Source organism: Vanellus vanellus (genome assembly GCF_965231255.1).
Source record: "Vanellus vanellus genome assembly, chromosome: 14".
NCBI classification, from domain to species: domain Eukaryota; kingdom Metazoa; phylum Chordata; class Aves; order Charadriiformes; family Charadriidae; genus Vanellus; species Vanellus vanellus.
Genome location: NC_138919.1, coordinates 14,185,053 through 14,210,417, shown reverse-complemented (window position 1 = coordinate 14,210,417; position 25,365 = coordinate 14,185,053). Strand labels below are relative to the sequence as shown.

The following is a 25,365-nucleotide window of genomic DNA, read 5'->3' as shown; positions in this document are numbered from 1 at the left end:
GGGGAAAAAAAGCGCCTGTTTTGGTTTCAGATCTGTGGCACAGAGCTGGCTGTGGGTGTTGTGCAAACCCACCGCCTCAGGAACACTGCAGTTTCCCTGCAGCGTGAGGCCACCTCTGGTCAGGTCTTTGATTCATTTTGCCTCTGTGTTTGAGCCAGTAAGGAAAATGGAAAAACCTCCTTTGCCGGGGTGGCAGCCCGCATACCTGTTGCTTTTTGTACCTCTCGTTTTCACAGAAGGATGCTTTCTGCTCCTGTGCAGGAGGGTCCTTCTGTGCCTGTGTGTGGAGTGCTCCCCTGGCCGGTCTCTCTCTGTGATCAGTACTTCCTCACTGTTCCACTTTGGCGTCTTGAAATGGCACATTTTAAAATACAGCTGCTCGCTACAGGAAAGATTTAGGAAGGGCTCAAAGTGGAAAAAATTGTGATGACTCTATAGTACTCGGAAAAAGGAGCCGAATACTGCAGGCTGTGTCAAGCTGTGGGGTGCTGGCGGGAGTCTGAGCTGATAAAGCTTGTTGTGAGAGAGGTCTTGCTGCGGCTGAGCCTTCCTCTGACCTTGGGCAAGCTGCTCTCCCCTGTCCCGGGTTTCCTCTTCCTCTTCTGTGAAGTGAGGTGGTATTTGCCTGCTTTTGCGGAGGAAAAGGGCTGTCTGGTAAAGTTATTATCTAGAGGCTTGCCCTCATCCGCACCGGTGTTGCCAAAGTATTTTCGCTGAATATGTACACTGCTGTTACCTCTTGTTCATCCTGGGCTGAGTGGTGCAACTCTGCTCTTCCGCTCGTTATCATCAAACTGTGAGAACGTAGTTTGGGCCGTGGCTTTGGCAAGACTTCTGCAACCGCCTGCAATCTATGTTTCGGAGAACCGACATGATTTATACAGCCCCTCATGTTAAAAACTTCTGCTTTTTCAAAGTTAGCTATCGTCCTCCTTCCAGGTAATCTCCTCCCCGTCTTGTGAGTTGGGACACAAGCGAACAGGATTTCGTAAAGGCAGGAGCTTGTTTGGGAGCTCAGGATTATAAATAGCGAAGAGCCAGTGTTGTATGCGACGATAATCCTGTCTCCTTGTGTTTTGCTGTCAATCGATTGTACCCTGTAATTGTTGAAGACTTGGGGTTTCAATGAGTTTCCTTTGGTGCTTCAGACATCTCTGCCAATTACCCGTTAGGGTGGCTAATTGGCAGCAGTCTGGTGATCAATAGGGGACTGGCATCCTACCAGTGTAACGCGACCCAGGGTTTGCAGAGGTTGAAATAGTAAATTGTGAATGGGGGAGCGTGGGGATACCTTGGGGGGAGGTAGCGCATCCTCTGGCTTTGCTGGGGGGAGCCCGGAGCTGTACTAAACCCGGAGTGAGGAGTGGGACCCTCACTTATTTTGTAAATACCTCTTTGAAGAGGTGAGGGGAAAAAAAATCTATCCTTTCCCCGGTGACTGTTCAACGTGAGCTGGGGCAGGGAGGTGATGCGAACTTGATTCATGAGTAAACTGGTGACGAGCAGAGTGGTTAGCTGTGACGTGCATTGAAACTCTGGTCAAAAATGCTGTTGAAGTACAAAATATTTTTAAAAGCACCTGAACATCCTTCATGGCCAACAGGCAGCTGCTGTGTGCAGAGCACAGATACCCGTAACACATCCATGTGCAGAGGGACGAAGGCAGTGTGTGCTGCTGGAGGCAGATGAAATGCTGGGGGTGGAGGGAGCAGGTATTAAAAAAATTGTTCAGCAAACACGGAAGCAGCCAGAACACGTTACCTGATCCGTTCCCAACACTTGTGCTGCTAGTTGAGCAACCGTGTTCCCATTCTCAGGTGAAAGAAAATCGATGACATTTCAAATAGCTGGAACAGAGCAGTAGGAAAGGTGGAGTTTGTCTTTTCAGCTCCCTGCCTGCTGCTGCCTGACATGAAATCTCACTGGGACATCGGTCCTGCCAGCTTTGCAGTTTGAAAGCTTAAATATGCCATGGGAGAGCCTCACAAGCAGGTACGGCATCGTGGTTTTAAGCTCCGTTTAAACACTGCACGCTGCAGCTGCTGTGGATCAGCTCAGAGCTCGATCCAGCCCAGGTCCTGTTGCTGGCAGCAGAGCCCTTCCTGGAGCAAAGATGCGTTCATGGTCACCGATACAGCTGCCCAATAACCCCTTTGTGAAACCACTTACTCTCCTGGCCTCCGTGACAGCCCGTGGGATCACACTGCACCACTGAGTTAGGCAGGAGCTGGAGCGGATGGAGGCGAGGGCTGAACAGCCTCTGCAGGATGCTGACTCAGCGTGGACTTGTCCCACCAGCCACGTTATCACTGACGCGTGGGGGACTCCCCACAGCGCTGTGGCTGAACCACCTCTTGTAATTGCTCAGATGCCAAATCATTAGACACCTTCCTTGTGCCCCACTGGGGTGGGAACATGGAACCTGTGAAAATGAGGCAAAGAGGTCCATGTTCTTGAAGGGCTTTTTGGCTGGGGAATGAAATTTGGTGGTTTAACCAAGTTGAAAGGAGCTGGTTCTTCTTTGGCGTAACAGCACGTACGGCCCAGGAGACCATGGGCTGGCTGGGGTTGTGTTGGGTGATGGCGGTGGGTTGTTTTTTGTTTTTTTTTTTTTCTTTTTTTTTAATGTCTTCATTAGCAAGTCTGGCACTAAATGTAGTGATATTCTCTGAGGTGAATTTGAGTACTTAAATATCTTGGCCTGAATAGAGGTATAAAAATAGAAGCCTACAGCAGTTAGATGCTTCTGCTGATCTTCTCTCTGAAGGACGAGAGACTGAATCGCTTGCACTCTGCCGGGAGAGCGGGCACCCTCGCTTCTCTGCAGCCTCCCTCCTGGGGGCTCAGGCCTAGTTTTGGTGGCCAAAGGATGGTTCCTAACAGGATTTGTGCCCTGAAGATGGCCAGGCACTGAGAATCTGTTGTCTCAAGCCCAGCCCTTGCAACCCGCTGTCCTTGTGCTCCGCAGGTGCTGTTACGCTGCAGGGGGAGGGTGCTGGGTGCTCTCTGCAAGCTGGCAGGAACTGTGGTTTTGTGGTGGTGGTTGGTTTTTTTTTTTTCCTCCCCCTGTGCTCCAAATGTGGAGGTGGTTCTGGGTTTGCAAACACCCATGAATGCCTCAGCTCCTGGGGTTTGAGCTCCCTGTGTCTGCCTCCCAAAGGACTCCCCAGCTGATGCAAAGAACCTTGGGGATGCCCTCTGCAGCGCAGACCACGTGGGTGAACGGTGAGAGGAGGAAAGGGGCTGAACATCCCTTGTGGTGGTGTGGGCGGCCTTTGCTCATCTCCTTGCTGTGTTCCTGCTCAGTGGTTTGTATGGCTTGAAAGACATTCAAAATTGCTGTTGGTGGCTGCTCCAGACGTGCTCCTGGCACAGGCTTGTGTGCCTGGACCTTGGGTCTCCAGCTGGGCTGGGTGGTGGGTGCAGGACGGGGGATTCACAGTGCTCTCATGGGGGGCTCGGTTCCTTGAGCGTGTTTAAGGGGCACCCTGGGGATGTCCTGCGTGGGCTCTGCCACAGCCACCCCCTCACCCAGCTGTTGCTCGCTGCCGTCCACTGGCACTGCCAGACTAAGGGGAAAAGGCCCAGAGGTAGGTGGTTCCTGTGGGTGCTGTTGGGTGCTGGCAGGGCCTGATGTCATAAATTCATAGAATGGTTTGGGTTGGAAGCAACCTTAAAGATCACCCAGTCCCACTCCCCTGCCATGGGCAGGGACACCTCCCACTAGACCAGGTCGCTCCAACCCCCATCCAGCCTGGCCTTGAACACCTCCAGGGATGGGGCAGCCATGGCTTCTCTGGGCAACCTGTTCCTGTGTATCAACACCCTTACAGTAAAGAACTTTTTCCTAATATCTAACCTAAATCTCCCCTCTTTCAGTTTAAAACAGTTGCCCCTGGCACTATCGCTCCCCTCCCTGACCAAAAGTCTCTCCCCAGCTTTCCTGTAGCCCCTTTAGGCACTGGAAGGGGCTATAAGGTCTCCCTGGAGCCTTCTTTTCTCCAGGCTGAACAACCCCAACTCTCTCAGCCTTGTCCTCACAGCAGAGGGGCTCCAGCCCTCACAGCATCTTTGTGGCCTCCTCTGGACTCACTCCAATGTCCCCCAGATGTTGGGGAGCTGGTGGTGCCTGGCCAGTTGCAGGCTCAGGCCCCACACTGCAGCTGTGGGTACAAGCCTGGCTCTCACTTTCTGTGTAACCCCCATTTCCCACCCCAGCTGTCCTGTCCTCCTGTCACCCCACGGACCCATGTCCAGGACTGCTGACCCAGGGTGCACCCCCTATCTCTGCAGGCAGCGGGTCCTGGCATGATGCTCTGGTGACCTTGGCACAGACAGGTCATCTTGGGGCTGGTTTGTGATGGGCTGAAATGCTGCTGGTGATAAGCCCAGATAGAGTTGGACCCGAAGCTCAAATTTTCTTCAAATCTGGCTCTTCTGTGCTTCTGTAGTTTTGGTTTGTTTTTCTTTTTTTCCTTTGGAGTGTTTCACAGGAGGCTTCTGCTCCTAAACCGACACGGCTGCTGGGGAGCAGTTGCTGTTGCTGTCAGCTTTAATCCTTCTGCAAGACACTCATTTTCAGATGGAAATAACTTCTAGCTGCTGCAATACTGCTGGTGCAGAATAGCCTTGCTAGCCTCAGGACAAAGACGGTTTCTCGAGCGCTCACTGATGCACAGATTTCTGGCTCAGTCCTGCTCCCTGCGAGGCAGCTCGGGTGGCTCGTGGCCTGGGGCAGCCTTTGCCCGGTGCTCTCAGGACAAGGGGCAGCAGCAGGGCAGCCGGCACTGTTGCACTGAGCAATTTTCCATGTAGGAATGGGAAAATCTTGGGTGTTCATGCGATCTCATTAGCTAATTGCTATTAGCAACTTCCAATGTCTTCCTGAAGGTTGAAAACTGCCACGAGAGGGCAGGAGCTGATGCTGCTATTTCTAGTTTTGGTAGAAAGGGCTGCAAATACCAGTTCCTAAAGACTATCCAAATGATTTTCTGGAGGGTTTGATTCCCAAACTGCTGCTCAGTCCATGCCCTTGGCTGTCTCCCTCCCAGGATGGCTTCCGTGGTGATGGCAGGAAAACTCTGCCATGAAGTGAGCACGGTCCTGCTGGGCACCACTCTCCAGAGCAGAGGAGGGCTTCTGCAAAGCTCTCAGTATCTGACAGGCTTCATTCACCTCTAGCAGATCTCACTCTGTTTTGACAGCCTTGAAGCCTCATCCTGTGTCAAGGCACATGCTCTGAACAAAGATTCCCCCCGCCCCCCCCCGGCTCATCTTGAATCAGGAGGTTAATGGCCAATTTCACTGTCTGTGGGAGACTTAAGTGTAACAGAACAGGAGCTGCTGCGGCGCCAGCTGACAGCCCTGCACTGCCACCTGTGCTGCAGGGGCTCGGGAGCTTCAGCTTGGAGTAAAAGGGAGAATGATTAACTAGGAAACGAGATGGGTGGTTACAGCTGCCTGGAGAGTGGGCGAAAGGAAATTCCTTTGAGCCTCCACGATAGCAAGGCTGTGTTTTCCTGGGTTTTGGCTGTTCTTAAAGCATGGGTTCTTTTAACCTTTAACTGCAAGGCACACTTACAGGTCATAAATCCTGTCCTTATTTATGTCACCTGCTCTTGCCAGCACAGTGTCACAGTGTCTTTTCTGTCATGAGAACAGATATTCTCTCCAGGGTGAAACAGCTGCAAACTCTCTGCCACACCTGAGTACCAGAGACAGTTTTCCAGAACATTACGAGGGCAATAGCAAGCCTGTCTCTGGGAGAAGAGCGTGTTTATGAGAGAGATCAACAGTTGCCTCTCGGAACAAAGGAACAGCATCGAACTTGGGAAACACACACTGAAAACATCACCCTCGCACGTGCACTTGTGTAAAGAGCAAACTGTGTCAGACCAAAAAGCTCCAGCAGTGCAGCGCTCACAAACAACGCATTTTTTAAGGCCTTGAAGGAGGTATGTGAGGTTCTTAACAAACATGCTTGAGACACTGAGGAGTCAAAAAAAAAACCCCAAACCCCAGCCAAACCCTGAGAAAACAGGCAGAAAGCCCTAATAATGCAGGATCTGCTTATAGAGTTGTGTGCCTTAAATACTGATTTATGGAGTTTGGGATTTTTATTTTTTTATTTTTAAACTCTTGTTTTTCACTGTTTTCTTCTTTCTTTCTTCTGAGGGCCCCTGCAGCTTGGCTGGGAACGGTGAAGCTGTGAAGATACACGTGTAGGTTTTGATCAGTCTCAGCGTGGTAAGCATCCAACGACTCCTTTGAAACTGGAGCAAGTCGTAGTACCATACTGCAGCGCTGCGTGTGAATAAATTCACTGCACCCCTGTGGGCACCAAGTTTGGGCTTTATCTGGGTTTAACAGGTTTCTCATGACTAGAATCTCTGTTGTGCAGTTTTGCTCTAATTGGAATGGGGGCAGGTAACAGTGCTCAAGGGAAAAAAGGTATTTAAGCGGTAGTAGGTTTAATGTTTGCCTTTCAAGTATTTCAAGCACAGATATTTATCCTGCTACTGTAGCTAACTGCTTCCCAAATACTTTTGAAAAGGAAACAAAATTCCTTGCATCTCCTCTGAGCCAACAGGAAATACTTATTAATTTGGATTCCAACATGACTCAGTTCAGAGATTACAACAGTTGCCAAAACAACTGGTGAAGGAGCTTACTGGAAGTGTAACACCAATAAAAACAAGATAGGGAAAAAGTAAAAGATGAAAAATCATCTGTAACCATGTTTGGGAAAGTATCTATAAATAGTATAAAAGATGCTAATGCTCACAGCAAAATTACAGTGATCACATTATCTTTTCAGAACTTGTATTTATTCAGTCACACTGCTCAGCATGAAATAATAACTATCTCTCACTGGATGCTTGATTTGGTACATGTCCTGGAGGCTCTGCAGTTCAACGCTGTTATTACTTGTATTTCTACAGTTTAAAGGTCTCGGTAGTTCGCTTACAGGGTGGTATCACGTTAACTCAGTTTCACAGTCAGCTCTTGGTATTTGCAGTCAAACACAAGAGATTACATGCTCAAAATTAAATATGAAAATGACTAAGCAATTAGTCATATCATTGTAGCATACACTTCTTTCTCTTTTGTACCTGTAAGAATAGCAGATCTTGGATGATTTAGGACTCAGAAACATCCATTTGGGCACAAACAAATAAAACCCCCAGTAGTAGAAAGACAAACAAATATATTTAGACAATTGGGTTTATTCAGTCTAAAAAAGCAGCACTAACCATTAGCTTGGAGTGGGATTCAGGGAAAGACCATGGTATGACATCAGAGAAGCTCTTCAGATGGAGGCCGGCTCTGTGCCCTCACGCTGCAGACACCCAAGAACACCGCATCAGCTTTGGAGCTCCTGTCACCCACTAACAACAACCAGCATCGCTTCACTCAGACTCGGAGGTTATGCAATGGGAAAGAAAACCTGAGAATAGCAAACTTGAACATCCCTACGGTGCTTTTTCACCACCTTTCTTTTGATAAGAACACCAACTAAGGAAAGCCACGGTACGTTATCTGTAATGTACTGGCTGGAGGCATGAGAAGGTCCCCACTGCCCTGTGCAGCACAGTGCCTCTGGTATCTCACTTGCAGCTAAATGCTGCTTTTGACTGCACATACTTACTGAGATTCTACTTCTAGAGTTTCACTTCTAGGCTTTGCAGAGCCTTCCCTAAAGTTTATTTTTTAGTCAATATCTGCACTTACAATGCAATTTGTTCTACCAGAAGTTAAAACCATGCAGCAAGGATATGTGTAATGCCATGGTCTCTCCGACACCTCTAAGATAAACTGCTGTCCTTTCTTTTTTTTCCTGAAGCTTGATGCAGAAATAAAATCTGGAAATGGAAAAGTCATCACCTTGTTCTAAATGCGCAAGCCCAGGTCACTTCACTGGCAAATGTGGGAAGGTTTGTTTCTACAGTGCATGAGCTATTTTAACTAGTTGCACAAACTCTAAAGGACTATGTGGGATTATAAAGAAAACTGCTGTTGCTTTTGCAGAGGGAAGCACATGGCACGGAGAAGTACCTGTGTATTTCACTGGAATCTTTCCATATTCCCCCCTTTTGGGAAGGTACAATAACTTCAGTTTCCCATTTCTATCACAAAAAAACACTAGTAAAAAGAACTGGGTTTGCAAAATGGTGTTTTAAACACAGGGAAACTGCCACAACTATAAACTTTCCTATTCTTTAGGTATATAAAGAATGTACAAAAGGCTGTTATAAAAAATATTTTTTTACAGATCTTCTTTTGAGACAGTCTGATAGTACTCACAAAAATGCTAAATTTTATCTGATTACATTAGTTTACATAATACTTCAACCTGTATGTTTACTGGAAGGATTATACTTTGGTAATTATTCCAGAGCCTCACAGGCTTGTGTTTCTTTAGCAATAACCGTCTCAAGTGAAATTTTCTCAGTTTAGTCAGATACTCATTTCCCTTTGCCACAAAAAGCCCCAAAGTCCTTAAATTCTCTGTGAGCCTTTGAACATCTCACGTCTGAGTTCAATACTTATGAATCCCTTCTGTAACAGGCACCAGAGAAGGGTTCTGCATGTCGCTCGGGCTCACGTCATAGCCCAACTTCTTCATATCTTTGGTCACTACATTGAAGGAGATGGTCACAAAGCCTTGAGAGCGCACCCTTGTTACTAGAAGAAAGAATACGTGAATAAAACTGGTTAAGGGAGGTTTTTGGATGGTTGAACTCCTCATGTATCCAGGCAGGACTGTTCTCAGCAGGAATAACTAGTCTTTGTTTGTTTTTTTTTTCAACAGAAGAGGTATGGCCAAGCTGTGGCTGGCTGTCATGCAAGGGAGGAGTCAGGAGCTTCCAGGGACTTACCTTCTCTTCCTTCTCCCTGTGCTACCACTCTGGGGTCAGTAAATTCTGGACGTCTCCCTGTGAACCAACTTGGAGAAGAAAATAGAAAATAATTAATTGGATACATTCGCTAGTGTTTAGATTTGATACAGTTCATTATATGCATGTTAAAAAAATCAAAGGGGGGTTTAATGAGACTCCCAGCTTTTGTTTGCAGTAGAGTTTTGAAGATTGATTCACTTTATTGTTGATCTACTTTGATCAAAGATAAGTTTTGTCTCTCTAAGGAAAAAAATGAAACCAATTTCATACACATTATGTTAAATCCCAGTTATTTCTGGTCTAGACAGAATCTTTCTATGGCAAAGATGTTTTTGAAACTGATTCAACTCTTGATTACCCAGAGTAACAGAGAGGCTTGGATACTTGGAATGCATCAGAGGGCCGCATAGATTCTACAAAAAGGATATCATATAGAGAAGAAAAGTCAATCAGCTGAATCCTGACTGTTGGGCGTAGAGATTTCCACACTGACTCTGACCCAAAGCACTCAAGTACCACAAGGCTGGCTCTGCGCAAGGGTAGGCTCCCTTGGTACAGGCAATCCACAACCAAACAATAAGCTCACAGATCATTCAGACTGTACTTAAACAATACAATGGAATGAAAAAACCTTAATACCCTCAGTTGCTGTGTAAAGACTGCTACTTTGGAAGGGATGTGTGTGTGTAAACAAGACAAAGTTTACAGCAAAGGCATTCTAGATGGAAAAAAAGGTAGAACTGTTCCATGTTCTGCCTTTGCTGTCCAGGTTGCTCTTAATGTGGCTGTCTTTCAAGAAAAGCCCTTAGCTACAGTAAGATTTATGGATGGACTGCAGCACACCTCCTTAGAGTCTAGTGACAATTAAAAAGGTCAGTAAAATCAGTCTAAGCAGCGCCTCTGCAAGTCATATCACTGACCTGAATCAACTTGTGGAACATGGAGCTGCCACTTAGTACAAGAACTCATGTATTGGTCTGCTCTGCTGAAATTAGTTCTGTTTCAAACCAACAGTCTTAAAATGTGAGGATGAAAAAAGATGAGTCAGCATTACTGCAAGTAGGTAGTTAACATGATTTAAGAAAGCTCTTCAAAAGCCCTAGACACCTAAAAATGTGATTTTACCTACAAAACTCAAAATGACCTGGTTATGATACAAAGTATTCACACATACGCACCAGTGAGTAGCTGGGTATACCTTTGTGACAAGAGCAAGAAGAACTTTTATAAAAAAAAAAGTCGTCTTTAATTATTACCTTGTAAACTTCTGCAAAGTAGATGTGGACTCTGGAACAAACATAGCAATGGTTCTTGTATGCCTAAAACAAACATGAAAGGCACAAAACTTAAGAAATCACCAAACAGCACTGGCAAAACTTCTTATATTCATAAAGCCACATCAGACCCCTGAACATCTCAAAGTAAAAATACTTTCCTTTCTGCAAAGAAAGGGTTTGTTTGCATAGGAAGAGTGTATCTTCCTCTATTTCCAGGAGCTGGAATGAAATCTTAGTATGTGCTGAGAGTGATAGGGAAGAGTGAATGTATTGCACTTCCTATTTGGGTTTTCTATGTGCTAGTTTTGACTTTACAGATTACCAAAAACTGTTTGATAACCAGGGGCTGCTGCTAGAAAATCCATGCTCTTTGTACTAAACGGACAAGACATGATAAGGACACATGGGAACATTTTTGTTTCTGAAGCAACATAGTAATTGGTAAAAAATCTCTGTTTCAGTCCTGAATGACAGGTTGTCACCTCACCTTCCAGGTGTGAAGGGAATATGAACAGCTCCATAACCTCTGACCACATCGTTTCCAAAAAAGTCTGGTCCGTAGACACTCACTACAATCTGTGGCCCTGCAAATGAAGTGGGTGTGAGAGGGATGCCTGGTCTGCGAGCCGGATCCCACCACCCCCAGCACTCACAGCCAGACGGGTTGGTGCTCTTGAAGGTAATGTCAATGGGGAAGTTCCAGACGAGTGTGGTGGGTGCGACGTCGCTCTTGGAGGTGATCTGGGAGATGCCCTCTTCCAGGCCCTGCGGGGAGAACGTGGCACAAGCCAGGGGCCTGCACTCAGCCCCTTGCACACATGCTGCTGGTGGGCTGGGTAGGCAGGCTGGGTTTTAGGGGCCTTACCGCTGTGGGAACCCAGTCTTGGCCGTAGACGAAGCAAAACTTGCAGTAGAGGTCGTCAAATCCGGGGAACTGTGGGAGAGAGAGGCTGCGGTGGTGGGCAATGACTGGGACTGACGGTGCCAGCCCAAGTCACCGGGCTGAGGGCAGCCTGCGCTGGGGGCCAAGGCTGGGCTGGGTTAGGGGGGTGTGGGGCCGAGGCCGGGCTGGGTTAGGGGGTCTGAGGGCCAGCCCGCCCCACCGGCATCTGGGCGGAGACAGGGCCGCGTTATGGGACCGGAGCATGGCCGCCTTACCAGGGCCGCGCTGCTGAGGCCCAGGCCGGGCTGTGTCGCGGGGGGCCGGCGGGACACCCCCCCTTCCCTTCCCCGTCGCGGCCCGCTCACCTGCCCGCTCTCGATCTGCCCGTTGACCCCCAGCAGGAAGACGCTGGGGCTGCCGGCGACCGCCATGGCGCCGGGCGCGGCCCGCCCCGTTGCTAAGGGCCGCGCTCCGGCCGTTGCCATGGCTACGGACGGCGCGGCGGCGGGGACACACTTCCCCGGCGGACGGGGCTTCGCCGAGCGGCCGCTGCGAGGGCGGCTCTCCCCGCCTCCCAAAGGCGGGCGGATCGCCCCAAAACGCCGGCAGTCCCGTCCCCCCCCCCGGGGACAGCCGTACCCCCCCGGGGCGGGCCGTGCCGCCGGCAGCGTTATCTCCCCCCTCACCATACCGCGGCCGGGCCCGGCGGCCCCCTCACCCCCATGGCCGCCCCACCGGGCCTGAGGGGCTGCTGCTCAGGCCGGCCGTGCGCCCCCTTTATTCTTCACACCACCTCGTATTTTTAACTTTATGGATTTATTGGTTTGTCGTTATTTTTAAATATTAGCCTATATCAACCCCAGTAAGCTCTTTTTAAAGGGTGGCAGGGGGACTGAGGCGGCAGCAGGAGCCGAGGACATGGCCACTAGATGTTGCTGCCGGCTGGGCCGAAGCGGCTCCCGGGCCAGAGCCACGAGGTGTTTTCCTGGGAGGAAAAGCATTTGGGATCGGTGGGAAATGGCGCCTTTTGTAACTCTCCGGCGAGTTACCCTTGTGAGCCAGGCCGAGGTGAGGAGGGGGAGAGGCCGGCGGGGGCGTTGGTGTCCTGCAGCAAGGTGATTATTACCCCGGCCTGAAGGGAACAAGCCCAGCCTCCATAACCCCGCCGTCTGGCTCATCCAGTGGGAAGGGGAGGAAATGGGATTGTGCTGGTTTAATTAGCCTGCGCTAATTAAAAGGAGGGGGTGATTTTTGCACGTAAGCAAGGCAGACGAAATGTGCTGAGGCTCTGCAGAGCTGAAACCGCTGAAATCTGCTGACCAGGTCTTACTGTTTCCCTGCGGAGGCCGCGACATGATGGTGCTGGCCCGGCTGGGCCGTGGAAGCTTCACCGCCCACACGTGCGTTGGCGCCGCAGAGGCTCGGCCACCATCTGCTGCGGTTCATCGCTTCTCCTCCTTTCTGCAGCCTAGACGATGCTCCCCTCGTTGAGAGCGATCCAGCAGGCATTTGATTGCCGCCAGACCCTCTGGGGAAGGATGGGAGGCTTGAAGGAAGCCCTGGCTTGACGCCTGTTTGGGTTTCCCATGCTGTGGTTGCAACAAGTCAGAGACCTTTCACACATGGGCTGAGCAGAGATGGAGACTAGCATGGCTGGGACAGCACCTCAGTCCTTGTCCTCATCCGCTAGCTCCATTTTGTGTCTTCTCTGGCAGACCTGGTGGAGATGGCTTTGCTGCTTTGGCTCTCTACAGTGCCACACAGTGGACTGTTTGTTGCAGGTGTCTTTCCTTAAGGCAAAGGGACACCCCAAGATACCCCGTCTTCTGTTGAGAAGGGTGGTGTGTTTTAGGTTGGACTGAAAGTAAACTACCATTACACTTCATGCTGAAAAATGCCTTCCATGTTCCAACAGACATATTCTCTGTCAATATCTATTTCCACTCTATTTTTCAAGTTTTAGTTGAGTTGTTGTGTTTTTTTTTTGTTTGTTTGTTTTGTTTTTAACATTCAGCAAACAAATTTGGCCAAGAGAAGAATGGGTGAAAGGCAGGAGGGATGGGAGAGAATGGCTGAAACTTTATCCTTTCTCCCCTGCCCCTCAGAAACGCATCAGATAAAATAATTCATTTGAACTGAAAATTATCGGGGGGAAAATAAAACAGTTCTAGACCAGCTGTCCGATGCAGCCAGCAAGGCTGTTTAATTAACACTTTACTTGGCTACCAGCTACCTCAGAGCTAGCTAAGAGCCAATTTAAGGATTTTTTTTCTTGCCTGGCAAGTAATACACAGCTGCTGGAGGAGTTAATATCAGCACTGGGAGACCTTCCCCATGACAGAGAGAAGGCAGCAGGGTTATTCAGCAGCTATGAGTCATCTGTACTTGCTTGTGGAAGGACTCTGTCCCCTCCCAGTCATAACAAGACCTTTTTTTCTTTCTTCCCTTGCATGCCAGTCTTGTTCTAATTAGCTGCATTTTTAATCTTTGTGAGTAGAATGAAATCCCAAGCAAGGAAGCAGTTTTACCCTGCTGGAAAACTTAATTAATGATCCATCAGAGGGTTTGATTTCCAAGCATAATGAAAACTTGTGGATTGCAATGACTCCATGGGTGTTATTTAATGATGTTGCTGTTTCTCTTAGCCACGTAAAGCATTCACCTCTTCTCTCAGGCTTGCCCTGATCCTGTGATATATGAAGGGACTAACGGGAAGCCTCCCTGGGGCATTTGGGGCCGCAGCCATCCTTGCAGGGAGGAAGGGCACTCGCCTGCTGCTGTCTGACTTACCATCTCTTGGAGATGCTGTGCCCGTGTCGGGTCCCGGCTCCAAAATAATGACTCCTGGTCTAGTGAGTGCACCGGTGTCCCTTTAGCACTGACCTCCGTGCACAAAGCATGTGAAACAGCTGAGCGAATTGTGTTTTCTTCATTCCCAGAAAGAGCCAAGGGTTGGAAAAATCCAAATTGCTTGGAGCTGTGTCACTAAGAGCTGCTGAATCAAGCTGATGTACCTTGACCTGACTCCCAGAGCCGAACAGGCTGCCTTGCTCCTGGGGGCGATGGGCTCCTGGGAAGGCCAGAGCGTGGTGGTGCTCTCAGAGGCGTTTTGTGCCACCGCGGTCTGTTTCCATAGGGATTGACTCCACACTTGCGTGGGTGAGGGCTGCGCTAGCCTTTGGGAGTGTGGGAGCCAGTGAAGACCTGTCCTTGTCGTGGGAGAAGCCGTCAGGCAGTGGCCCCGTGACAGAGGGCAATAGAACCAGTGGTGCGTATCGTACCATGCCTGTTGCCTGTCACCCAGTCTCTGGGCTCCTTCGGCGTAATTGCAATAGCAGTAATAGAGAGCCCTTGATGTGAGTGGCAGGTCCAGGCGCTGCTGCTCACTGCTGCCTAGGAGAGAGCGCTTAAAAGTCCTGTGCTGCAGGGAGATACCCAGAAAGCAGGTACTTTGTCCCCATTACATTTTCAAGTATGATTAAACCAGCCCCGGGGCTGATTCATTGCTTCCAACAGGCGCTCGGGGAAGGTGGGTGAGACAGAAATGACAATACAGTGGCACAGCAGAAAAGTTTATTTTTAATCCCAAATATTTACAATCAACACCTGCTAAATGGCCAGTGAAATACATTTTATGGTGTCATTAATCTGCAATAAACCGGTTTTATTTTTAGACTGTTTGCACAACGTTGCCAGCCTGACTCATCCCTGCCTGCATTTTATCTCTGCGAGGAGGCTGCGGAGAGCTTCCCTGCCCTTTGTCTTAACAGCCTTTTACTTCTGTTCTCAGCGCTCTTCCCACCTGCTGCTCAAATCAAACAGCGTGCAAGGAGGGTATTCTCCTAACATCAAATGGCATATCAGAGGAGGATATTCTTGCTGCAATTCTTGCTGAATATGTTTACCCAGAGATTTATTTTGGTGGGAAGGTGATTTGGCAAAGACAGGTGAGGAGAACTTTTGCGTTACGTGTCTGAACGCTGTGTGCACACCGGGAAACGAGGGCCGAGGGGTTGTGGCTGCACCAGGAGGGTCCCCGTCACCCTGGGCACAGCAGGGAGGGGGCTTTGCCAGGACGGGTGGGGGGACACACTGAGCTTTGTAACCCGGGCAAGGTGTGAAACCGGGGAGACTCGCTCCATCCTCAGCCCGAGCATGTTTTACCAATATCCCCCCAGAGCAGAAAAGCAGGGCAAAAAGCCAAAGCAGACATTTCAATATTCAGTATTCTGCTCCCCCTCGTTACGCTGGGTAATTTAGCAGGTTGGGGGTCCGGCTCTGACACCCCCCTGCCCGTGTGGCCGCCAGCCCTGCGCCAGGCAGAGCACCGCTGGGAATGGGAGGTGTCACTGCCAACAAGCTGTGAAATGCCCGGTCTTCTCTGAAGAATTAATTTGTATTGGAACTTGTTACCATTTGTGAGAATTTATTTTTTTTTTGGTTAATGAGGAAAATTAATTAATGCCTCAGTCTGAGCCAGTCAGAATAAATTAACATGCAGGCAGGAAGGGGGAGAGGGCAAGGAGGACTGGAGAAGCTGGTTCCCAGCGGGGCCATTGGATTCGATAAGGGCATAAGGAATAAGAGCAATAATCAGTCTCTGGGGAGAAGAGGGGAAGGGAAGTGAGCTCCTTCCTTTGTGAAGCCCTCCTGCTCATCAGCCACCCTCCCCGGCGGTGGCTGCATTTTTGGGGGGATGACTCAGGTGGGTGAGCTGCTCTCTGCTGTTCGTGCATCTGTGGCAAACCCTGGGGACATTGCCATGGGCCTTTGGCAGCTTGTGTCACCGAGTGGGGCAAAGCGGAATCAAAAATAAGCCGTTCCAGGGGATTTCAATCAAATATTCAAATAATTAATCTGGTTTCTTTCCCGTGGTGTGACATAACGAGGGTTGCTGACATTTTTCTTTCTTTCCCCAGAGAACAGATTATTTTTCACTGAATAGTCCAATGGCCACAGCTGGAGAAAACCCCAACCCTGACCTAAAAGTGAGCGAACACCAGTGAAGTGGCATAAGCAGCCCCGACCTGGATATAGAACCCTCCTGGCGACATTTCTGCGTGCATCGGCGTTGAAGCAGGGAGTACCTCTGTGCCGCCGCATGTCCCTCAGCCCGGAGCAACCCCTCTGCACACTCCCAGCCTCCGCAGAGCGCTCACGCTGGCCCCACTGAAGGGGCTAAAATCATCGTGGGAGCAGCGGGGCTGCCTACGTTAACACCATTTTGCTGGAAGAGGATCGAGCACCTGCCTGGCCTGAGCATGAGTTATTCCAGGGCCCCGACAGGATTGCAGCAGATAGACAGACAGACATGTTGAACTGCTTGAAAAAAAAAAAACAAAAAAGACGTGGAGATTTCAGCCCCTCAGATCATGCTGCTGGTGCTGCGGCTCTGGCAGCTGCACTAATGTGTCTAATTAAGCCCCCTTCGTATGGAAGACGAGATGGTCCCAGCCATTAAAACACAGGCATGTATTTAAAGCTTAATAGGGAAGGTTTAATGGATAAAGTCAATTTAATTATTCATCCTAAGAAACCTTGTACAAATATCAAATGCTTATTAGTATTCATGCAACCTGTATGATCTCGCAACACTGACAGATTAAAGGTTGTATCTAATTGCACTGGGTATGGATTCAGATTTGGTGCTTGGTTTTTTTTAATGCTTGTTTTTTTTTCTCTCCAGCCTGACAAAGAGAATTTCAGATCAATGCCATCTGAGATTTAACCTTGAAACAGAGACCATCTGAAGGGTCCTCAAGTCACTTTGTGATGGTTTCCTCTGCCCCTTCCTCAACACAGTGGTTTTTAATCCTTGTTTGATCCCTGCTCCTCAAAGGCTGCCGAAGCCGCTCCGGGTGAGCCCAGCCCAACGCAGCGCTGCCGTCCCTGTGGGCTGTGGTTTTGCTGAAACAGAGAGCGGTGGGGCAGCATCTGGCTGACAAATGGACGCGACTGAATTGTCATTAAAAATGCAAAATAGAAATCAATCCAATTAAATAATAATGACTTGCATTTACCCAGTGCTTTTCTCTTCTTTTCTTAAGCCATGCAACCCTTGCAGACAGCCTGGTGGAAATAGCTTAACATTGCAGAGATTTAATCAGCAGGAAGATTAACACGGGGTGATGTTAAACTGTTTCTCTGTGCAGCTGGTCATGGGCAGGTTTGGGCTGAGGATGTAGCTCTAGGAGCTCCTGAAGTTTGTATCCATCTGTCCAGGTGACCGTCTCCAAAAGAGACATCAGGAGACAAGTCATGGTCACTATCTGGTCTTAAAAAATTTGGTTGGAGTTTGACTATCCCCACACCTCCAGGGGGTTTCTGCAGGCTCGTGGAAGGCATCATTATGGGTCGGGCTGAACTTCATGGGATTTGGGTATATGTGGCTTTGTCAGAGGGGACAGGCAAGTCCCCTGCCCCACAGCCACAATGCAAAGTCTCGTAGCAGCCCCTAAGGCAACGTGGGCTTCCCTGCGCCGTGGGGGATGGAGACCTGTGGGGAAGGAGGGAGTGGGGGTCCTGGTTGGACCAGGGGGGAGGACGTCCACACGTAGCGGGAGGCATCACTGAGCCTTGGGACTGGTACCTGCCGGGAAGGAGAGGCGGGTCCTGAAACCACAGAGCACATTCGGATGCTCTTGGCTGGGAATGTCAGATCTGCTGCAGGTGAGCGAGTTCTCTGGGGTCTGATGCACAGCAAAGACTTGCGCCCTGGCTTCAGAGAGACAGTTACACCCCATCAGCATCCCCACCGTCTTCTGTACAGAGTAAGGCTTTGCATCCAGCAAACTACAAAAGACACCTTGTCTTCTCCAACCGCTCTCAGTACCAGGCTCCTGCCTTCTCTTTCCCTCCTGCTTCTGCAAGAGCCTGAGCCATGTCCCCACACCCTGGGGACTATCTCGACAGGTGCCCGGGGCAGACGTGGCTGCAGGGCCATCCTGGAGGACGGCTGCATCCCGCAGGCAGCTGCGGTGGGAGGCCCTGGCAGCAGGGAGGCTGCACCGGGGAGGTCGGGTCCCCGGGAGGCGGTTGAGCCTCGCCAGCTGTTCAGAGGCAGCAAAAACCTATTAAATCCCTTCTCCTTTTGGCTGAAACAGCACTTCACTTCCCAGCTGAAGCTCGTGCCTGGGGTGTGGGTGATGTCTCGGTGCCCCACACCTTGCAGGAGGGACGTTGTGGGATGGTGACCGTATCCCAGTCTTGACAAGCTGCCTGTACTTTGGCTGAGCTCAGAAATAAGGAAGGAAAGGTTAATTTGCTCAGCTGATGCCCCTGAGCTGAGGCGTTTCGGACCTGAGCGCAGAGCTGTCGTCGTGGTGGGACAGTGAAGACCCATGGTGTGTCCTCTCCATGTCACCAACAAACTGCCAGCCTGGGCTGGCCTCTTCATGTGTCTGATGTGTTTCATTCCCGGGTTTTTGCCTGTGGGACCCCCTGTGCTCAGTAGGGATGGGGGGAAGAGTCCCGGGAAAGGGATGATTCCCAGAGCAGCCCAACCCCAGCGCTCCTGAAGCCACCGCAAGCTGTAACCGTGGGCAGAGAAAGCCTTTTTGCAACTCCCTGTGCTTCACACTCCTGCTTGGAATTAAATGGTCTGATTTAGGCTTATTTTTAGTTTAATAAAGCACAAGTTTGCCAAAAAAGCTTTTAACAGCAGAGGTTCCTGCCTCAAATTGGATTTTTCTTTCTTTGGCTGGAAACCCCAGGAAGGTGACAAGCGGCAGAAAGACTCAGTTTGGAGAGACACCTCTGATCCGGCAATGTGGGGCAGCACCGTCATTCCCATGGCTCATCCGTCTGCTGCAGATGGATCGTGGATGCAGCTCACACCCCTCTGCAGTGCCTCAGACCCCCCTGTGAATTTGGAAAGATGCTTTGGGAAAGCGATGGGAAAAGGCTCTTTCCCTTATGTTCCCCACTCCAGAGCAGGCAGGAACAAATACCTTCTAAATTAATTCCTTAAAAAAAAAAAAAAAAAAGCTTTATAAATTAAATGTAAAAAACAGGAGACTTTCCTTCCTCTGCTCCCCCTGGCAGCCAGGCAGCTTCCCTGGAAGAGCTCCCCGATTTCCCTACGATTGCCTGCGGCATCCCGGGGCTGTGCCGGGCCAGGGCTCCTCTTGCTGTGGCTTCACCAGGGTTTATTCCCAACCTTGTAATAAGTCCCTGTCCTGGTGGCAGTTTGCTCAAAGCTCCTACTCCACGAAACCTGTTGGTTTTAACAAATTACCTCTTTACAAAAGAGATACAGTTCACAACACCCCCCCCAGCCCTCGCCATGTCTGTTCCTCCAAGGCTTTTCCTCCAGCTCTGGGACACGGGGAAGAGGATTTGGGCACGGGGGACGCTGCCTTTCCCAGCAAAGCTAAATAATCACAGCAGTCAGTAACACCACGAGCAGCTGCGCGGCGCAGCCTCCCCCTCTGCCGAGGGGACACCCCGGGGTGTCCCGCGCGCCTCCGGGCAGGATTCAGCGCAGCGCAGGGGAATTCACCTCTCCTCCTTCCCACTCTGCTGCTTAAACTGCAACAAATGGAGTTCGCCGCCTTCCCCAAAGCGCTATTAATAATTACTTTTATGGCGCTTTTCTGGAATTCCTTGCTATCCCACCGAGACGGAATAATTATTTACAATAATCCTAAATGACTCTTAATTACAGCGGCGCAGGTGCTCGGTGGCAGCCGGCACGAAGCCGCTCGACATATGGAGGCTCTTGCGTGAGGTGAGGGATACGCCGAGCGGCGCCGTTGGAGCCGAGCGGGAGGCGGGACCAGCTCCAAACGCCAGCGGGGAAGGGGACGGTTCAGACCCAGGCCTTGCAGCCCGGGCGGCCCCGATTAGGGGAGAGGTTTTAGGGGACGCCGAGCTGTGGGAGTGGGATGGAGACCGTCGGGATGGGGTGCGGGTGCGCTGGAGCAGGGCTGGGCATCCCGCCTACACCCCGTCCTGCGGCACAAAGTCAGGCCACGCTTCCAGTTTATACAGTTTAATACATGTGAAACAAGATACATTTCCTTTTGAGTAATGAATGCATAAATAACAGAAGATATATGTGAATGCATAAATATGAGGCGGCATGGAACGAACCAAACAAAAACAATTGTTTTAATTTTTTTTTTTTTTTTTTCCCCTGTATGTCTTTTCGCTGCCGCTGCCCGACACTTGGGCCGATGGCGCGTCCTCGCCACGGACTCGTTACTGCTCTTATTCAGCGTCAGCTTTCCACGGCGAAGCTGTCCCACGGTGAGAGGGCCTGGATGAGGGGGGTGGGGAAGGAGCAGGGACCGGAGGCTAAAAAAGAAAAATCAACCCCAAAACTGAAAAAAAAAAAAAAAAAATAGTGGTGTTAACAGGTGACCTGAATTCCTCTAGAGGCTTCTCCGTCGGAGCTGGTGAGAGCGTCCACGTGTGGGTGCAGGGGGTGCGGAGGGAAGACCGACAGAAAGAGTGCAAACGGGACGGTTACGGCTACCACCGAGGTTTCGAAGGCATTCTGCTATGAGGAGGACAAATTATTAGCTTAAATGCTCACAAAGAACATCACCTAAGACAGCTCTTTATACCTCTAAGACAGCTCTTTATACCTTTACATACTGTATCAATAATTTACTTTGAACTGCAGTAAACAAAATACATTTCTTAAATAATTTACTATTTATTTGTTTTGTTTTTTATCTCTCTGAAAATTTAACTTTTTCCTTTTTTTCATCTTTTTTTTTTCTTTGTAACACAAGAAACCATGTTTGTGCACGTTAGTTCAGATTATTGCGACATTTAACCTGAATTTCAGTTAAAAAAAGGAAAAAAAAAAAGCAACAGGACAGTTGTACAGACAAGAAGAATGAATAACTTATTATTGCACTGGCTACAATTCAGTAGTGATTTGGTTTTTTTTCTGTAGTTAGGACAACCTCTAAAGTACAAAAGAAAAATGAGAGAGGCGTCTAAAGCATCAGCTGTGAAAAGAAGCTGGTGGGATGATGGTGGAGGGAAGGAGAGGAAAAAAAAGAAAGTGAAGAAAGAAGAGAAACATTTGGAAAACGAATGGCCATAATAATTAGTTCCACATAAAACCCAAGGAAACACCACCCAGTTGCGGAGTCACATGTAATGCAAAAAACAGTATCGTTTCTCTATAAAAATATGTGCATTATGAAGAGAGAGTTTTTGTGGGTATATTTTTTTTTGTCTTTTTTCCTTGTTTTGTATCTCACAAATACATTATTTCTATTTATATAACTGCTGATATACAGACAATGTACAGCTCCCATCTCCTGGGCACTCCCGCGTAATGTGACATCTCTAAAAGGTGCCTTGTTAAAAGTTGAGCATCTTAAAAAAACCCAAAACCAACAAAACCCAAAGAGAATCCCCCAAATCCCAACCGCCACCACCTCGAACCCGAATCAATGTGATTGAGGCCACGGAGAGGGGTGGGAGGAACGAAGCAACTCCACCTTCCCTTTAGAAAAGAAACCCCCAAACCGCTTTGCAAATGCTCCCCCCACCCTGAAAACCCGTCACCGTTTTGTCCAGCCGTTTGTTTGGTTTCTTTTTAATTTTTTTTCTTTCTTTTTTTTTTTTTTTGTGTGTGTGTGTGTTTTTTTTTTGCAAACCTCCACAGCGCTTAAGAACAAGTGCCTGCGAGAAAGGAAAAAAACCGAGCGAGCAGCCACCCACCTACCTGTGGCCACTCAGTCCCTTCGGTTTGGAAACCCACATGGGTGTCAAGCCCTTGAGACCCCCCCCCCGCTCCCCCCTCCCAGAAAGCTATACTGGGTCATCTATGTCTTCTTCTGTCGCAACAGTCACCGGGACCAAGTCCTGCTTCCGGAGGGGGCTCTTAGCAATGCCCAGGAGCTCTTTGCTTTTCTCGGAGTTGCTCCACTGAGTTTTTAAGTGATCCGGCTTTTTCAGTTCGGAGGTGGCGGGGTCCGGCCGGGAGTCCACGGAGGCCGGGGTGGACTGACCGCTGTCCAGGAGGAGATCCGAGAGGCTGCTCAAGGAGCTGCCGTCCAACTGCTCGAAGGAGAAGTTGGGGATGGTCAGGTGCTCCCCGCGGCACGGGGGCTGTCCCCTGCGCTCCGCTTTGGAGGCCGGCTCCCCGGGCTGGCTCTCCGCGAGCTCCAGGGACTCTCTGTAAGCCGGGAACTCGCAGGATGGGGTCCTTCTCCGCAGCATGCTGTTCTCGGAGGGTTTGGTGCGCGAGGCCGCCCCACCATCGTCCTCCATGGGAGGATCTATAGAAATGCAGGGCGGGCTCATCTTCTTCTTCCTCCGGGCTCCGTGGATGTACTCGGACTCCATCTGGACGCGGGCAGGGTCCTCAAAGCTACAGTCCCCATCGCTGATGGAGGGGCAGATCTCGATGGAGTGCCGCCTTTGGTCGTCTGCCCAGCTGGGCTTGTTGAGGAAGCCCTTCGTATCGATGCTGTAAAACTTCTTCAAGTCCTTCTCCTTGCTGCTGCCCCTGGAGAGGCTGGTTGTGCTGCAGTTCTTGAGGGGCACTGGAGATGGGGCCGGGGAGACGAATGGCGAAGTCAAGCGGCTCCCAGCGTCCGAGTGCTCCCCTCCCCAGTCTTTGGCCGAGCTGTTGATGTGGCGAACCTCCTCGTCAGCCAGGTCGGAGGACTCGAAGAGGCTGCCCTCGGGGTTGGGAGGGCTGCCGCCGGGGCTGGGTGGCTGGCTGGGGACGCCGTGCTGGCCGCAGCTGGGCTTCCGCGTGAGCGTGCTGGGGTGCCGATGTGGGGAGGACGGGGGGGACTGCGGGGGGGTGCCCGGGAGGGAGGCAGCTGTGGAATGGAGTGGGCTGGGGGTGAAGGTGCTCTGGGGCTGCTTTGCTGATGGTAGCGTCTCTCCAGGCTCTGCTTGCAGGCTGTCCTTGCGGTCTGGAGTCTGCCCGTCCACGGAGTCCGTTCGAATGGCCTCCTGGAAGGTGAGGAGAGAGAGAGCTGGGGTGAGAGCCTGGGGGTCTGCTGGGCTGGCGGCGCTTTCAGTGATGAAACATGGCACGTGGCAGGACGATTGGTGGGTCTAACGCAGCCTGCACCACCCCATCCCTGCCCCATCGTGCCAGCCCCCGTCAGACCCTCTCCGTACAAGAGGATGCAGATTTGCTAGCAGAGACCCAGAGCCTACAGGTACGGGGCTCGTATCTGCTGGGTCTTTTTGCGTGTTTTGGTCTTGCTCTAGCAGCAGATCCTGAGTCAGCGCAACCGGTCTGAAGTGACACGGTGTAGGGCTGACTGCAGGCTGCTCACAGCCCTGGTAAAACTGAACTGGGCATCTTCTCTCTGTGCTTTATCTATTCTTTCATAGAATAGTACATCCACAAAGGTGAAAGTAGGTAAAAAGAACCTTCCCCTGTACGTCACTTGCTGAGAGTGGAGTATATTAAAATTTATGGCACTAAAAACGTTCTGTTCTAAAAAGAGGATTTCTACTCTCAGCTCCAAGAAAAGAAATGCGAGAGAGGACTGGAAAAGAAGGGAAGCACCCAGGTGACTATGAAGGGGTTTACCTCTGCAGGCTCTTGGCCTCTCACCTGTCTGCACAGCAGCTTGTTGAGAGTAGGTGATCGAGGTGTGATGTGGGGGGGAAGGATCTTCCAGCGGTGGCGGCCTTCGTGGTTGGGAGAGCGGACTGCCAGCTGGAGGGACTCCGTTGGGACTCTCAGAGAGGAGCACGTTCCCACGGGCTGGGAGCGGATGGAGGTGATGGACCCTAGGAAACAGAGAGAGAGCAGTCACCACCACCGCTGGCCTGGGGGCTGCGAAGGTCCGAGGCAGAACTGGTGTCCACAGACTCCAGGAGGGGAGTAAACGCAGGAGGGGAAAGGAAAAGCCTGTCTAGGCTGGCTGAAATCCCAAGCCTCAGCATAAACCTTGGGCAGTGCCAGGATTAAAAACCAGGTGTCCCTTGTCCTGTCTCCTGCTTTGAATGCTAGGCCACATCTCATCAGGGATGGTGGGGAGGTTACAGACAAAGTCTCTGCAATTCAGCAGCGTTGCACGTGGCTCTGCCCGCTCCGGGACATCGCCTGTTACGAACTTTATGCTCATAGCCTCTGTTTTCTGTTGCAGGTAAAAGGAATCTTCTCTTGTAGCTGCTGTGACACTGAGGGTGGCCGGTGGCCACCAGGACCACATGGCAGCAAATGAAGGGCAGGAGGTGGGGGTTGCATTTGAAACCCTGCCATTGCCGCTTTCCTGGTAGCAGTGCTTTGGGTGGATTTGTAAAAGGACGTTGCCCGTTTGGAGAACATGGATTGGGGAAGTCTGGTGGCTGTGCTGGATCCTCTGAGTCGGGACGCCTGGGTTGTCTTTGCAGTTCTGCCAGGGACAGGCTTGCAGCCTTACGCTGCTCTGCCACACGGAGGCAAGAGCTGCACTGCTCAGCGCCCTCGGAGCCTCCAGACCTCAGCTTACACGTCCAACCTACAGCCCTGTACAGCCAGCGGGCACCCTGCCACCGACTTCTCCAGGAGGAGACACCCACCACTGGCATACACAGGGCAATTTTCCCATTCACTACAGCCCAAACGCTACCACTGCCGTCCGCCCACGAGGCAGACCTTGCCTGATCATGGTCCGATCAGCAGCACGGAGACTGCTTTGAGTGCTTTGTCAGTCTCTGAGCTCACGTATTAGGCAGGAATCACTCTCTTCCTGAAGGCTCCCAGTCCCCTGGCTGAGTCTAAAAGCAAACCCTCCTCCCCAACCCCTCCGTGGTCCTGCTTTACTGCAGTTCTGCGTCGTTTGAAAGATCTTTTATTTTTTTTATTTTTCTGGCCACAGGATTTATTGTCCTCATTAGCTTGAAACCCAATGTCTGTTTCTACATTGCTGCTCCATGTGAAAAACACAGCTATCCATCACTTCAAGAGATCTCACCCAGAGGTCAGGGAACTTGAACCTACGACAAAAGCCATCCAGACAGACTGCAGTTGCATTTCAGAAGGAGATTTGTTGTTTGGAAGAAAGAAAAGTTAGTGTTTAATAATTTTTCTTTTGGAGCTTTTCTCCAGACCACCACAGAAAGAGCAGAGCAGTGAGCTTCCCACCCCCCACCCCACTTCTCCCTAGTTCTTTCTTGGGCTCTCCTACAGCCGGAGTTTCAGATTGAGTCTGTGCTGTTCATGTGCTAACCCAGGCTTTACAAAATGTTTTTTATGATGCAGACAAACTTTGTCATAAAATCTGTCACAAACATGGTGATAAAATGAAAACCCTATGCTCTCCTCCCTATCCTTAGTTGGAATTTCCTTCTGTTGGAAACTTTCCATCTAGCTCTCGTATAG

General features: G+C 50.3%; 2 protein-coding genes across 3 annotated transcripts in view; both read right to left on the bottom strand.

Annotated features, from left to right (window-relative positions):
- Nucleotides 1-8,106: 8,106 nt before the first annotated feature.
- Nucleotides 8,107-11,521, bottom strand: B9D1 (B9 domain containing 1). Of its 2 annotated transcripts, XM_082490669.1 has the most exons (7): nt 11,426-11,521; nt 11,043-11,111; nt 10,831-10,942; nt 10,665-10,761; nt 10,157-10,219; nt 8,880-8,947; nt 8,107-8,685 (listed from the first exon to the last, which is right to left on the bottom strand). In XM_082490669.1, exons 1-7 carry the CDS (start codon nt 11,489-11,491, stop codon nt 8,540-8,542), a joined length of 621 nt encoding a protein of 206 aa, XP_082346795.1. In that variant the 5' UTR covers nt 11,492-11,521; the 3' UTR covers nt 8,107-8,539. The 2 variants fall into 2 exon arrangements, with proteins under 2 accessions (XP_082346795.1, XP_082346794.1); XM_082490668.1 differs by having other exon boundaries at nt 10,665-10,942; nt 11,426-11,500.
- Nucleotides 11,522-20,043: 8,522 nt separating this feature from the next.
- Nucleotides 20,044-25,365, bottom strand: part of CACNA1H (calcium voltage-gated channel subunit alpha1 H) — a 257,797-nt gene continuing 252,475 nt past the window's right edge. Inside the window, exons 34-35 of the mRNA XM_082490356.1 lie at nt 23,611-23,789; nt 20,044-22,994 (exon numbers count right to left, since the gene is read on the bottom strand). Of these exons, the coding sequence (XP_082346482.1) occupies nt 21,837-22,994; nt 23,611-23,789 (1,337 nt within the window). The 3' untranslated portion in view covers nt 20,044-21,836. The remainder of the gene's footprint in view (nt 22,995-23,610; nt 23,790-25,365) is intronic.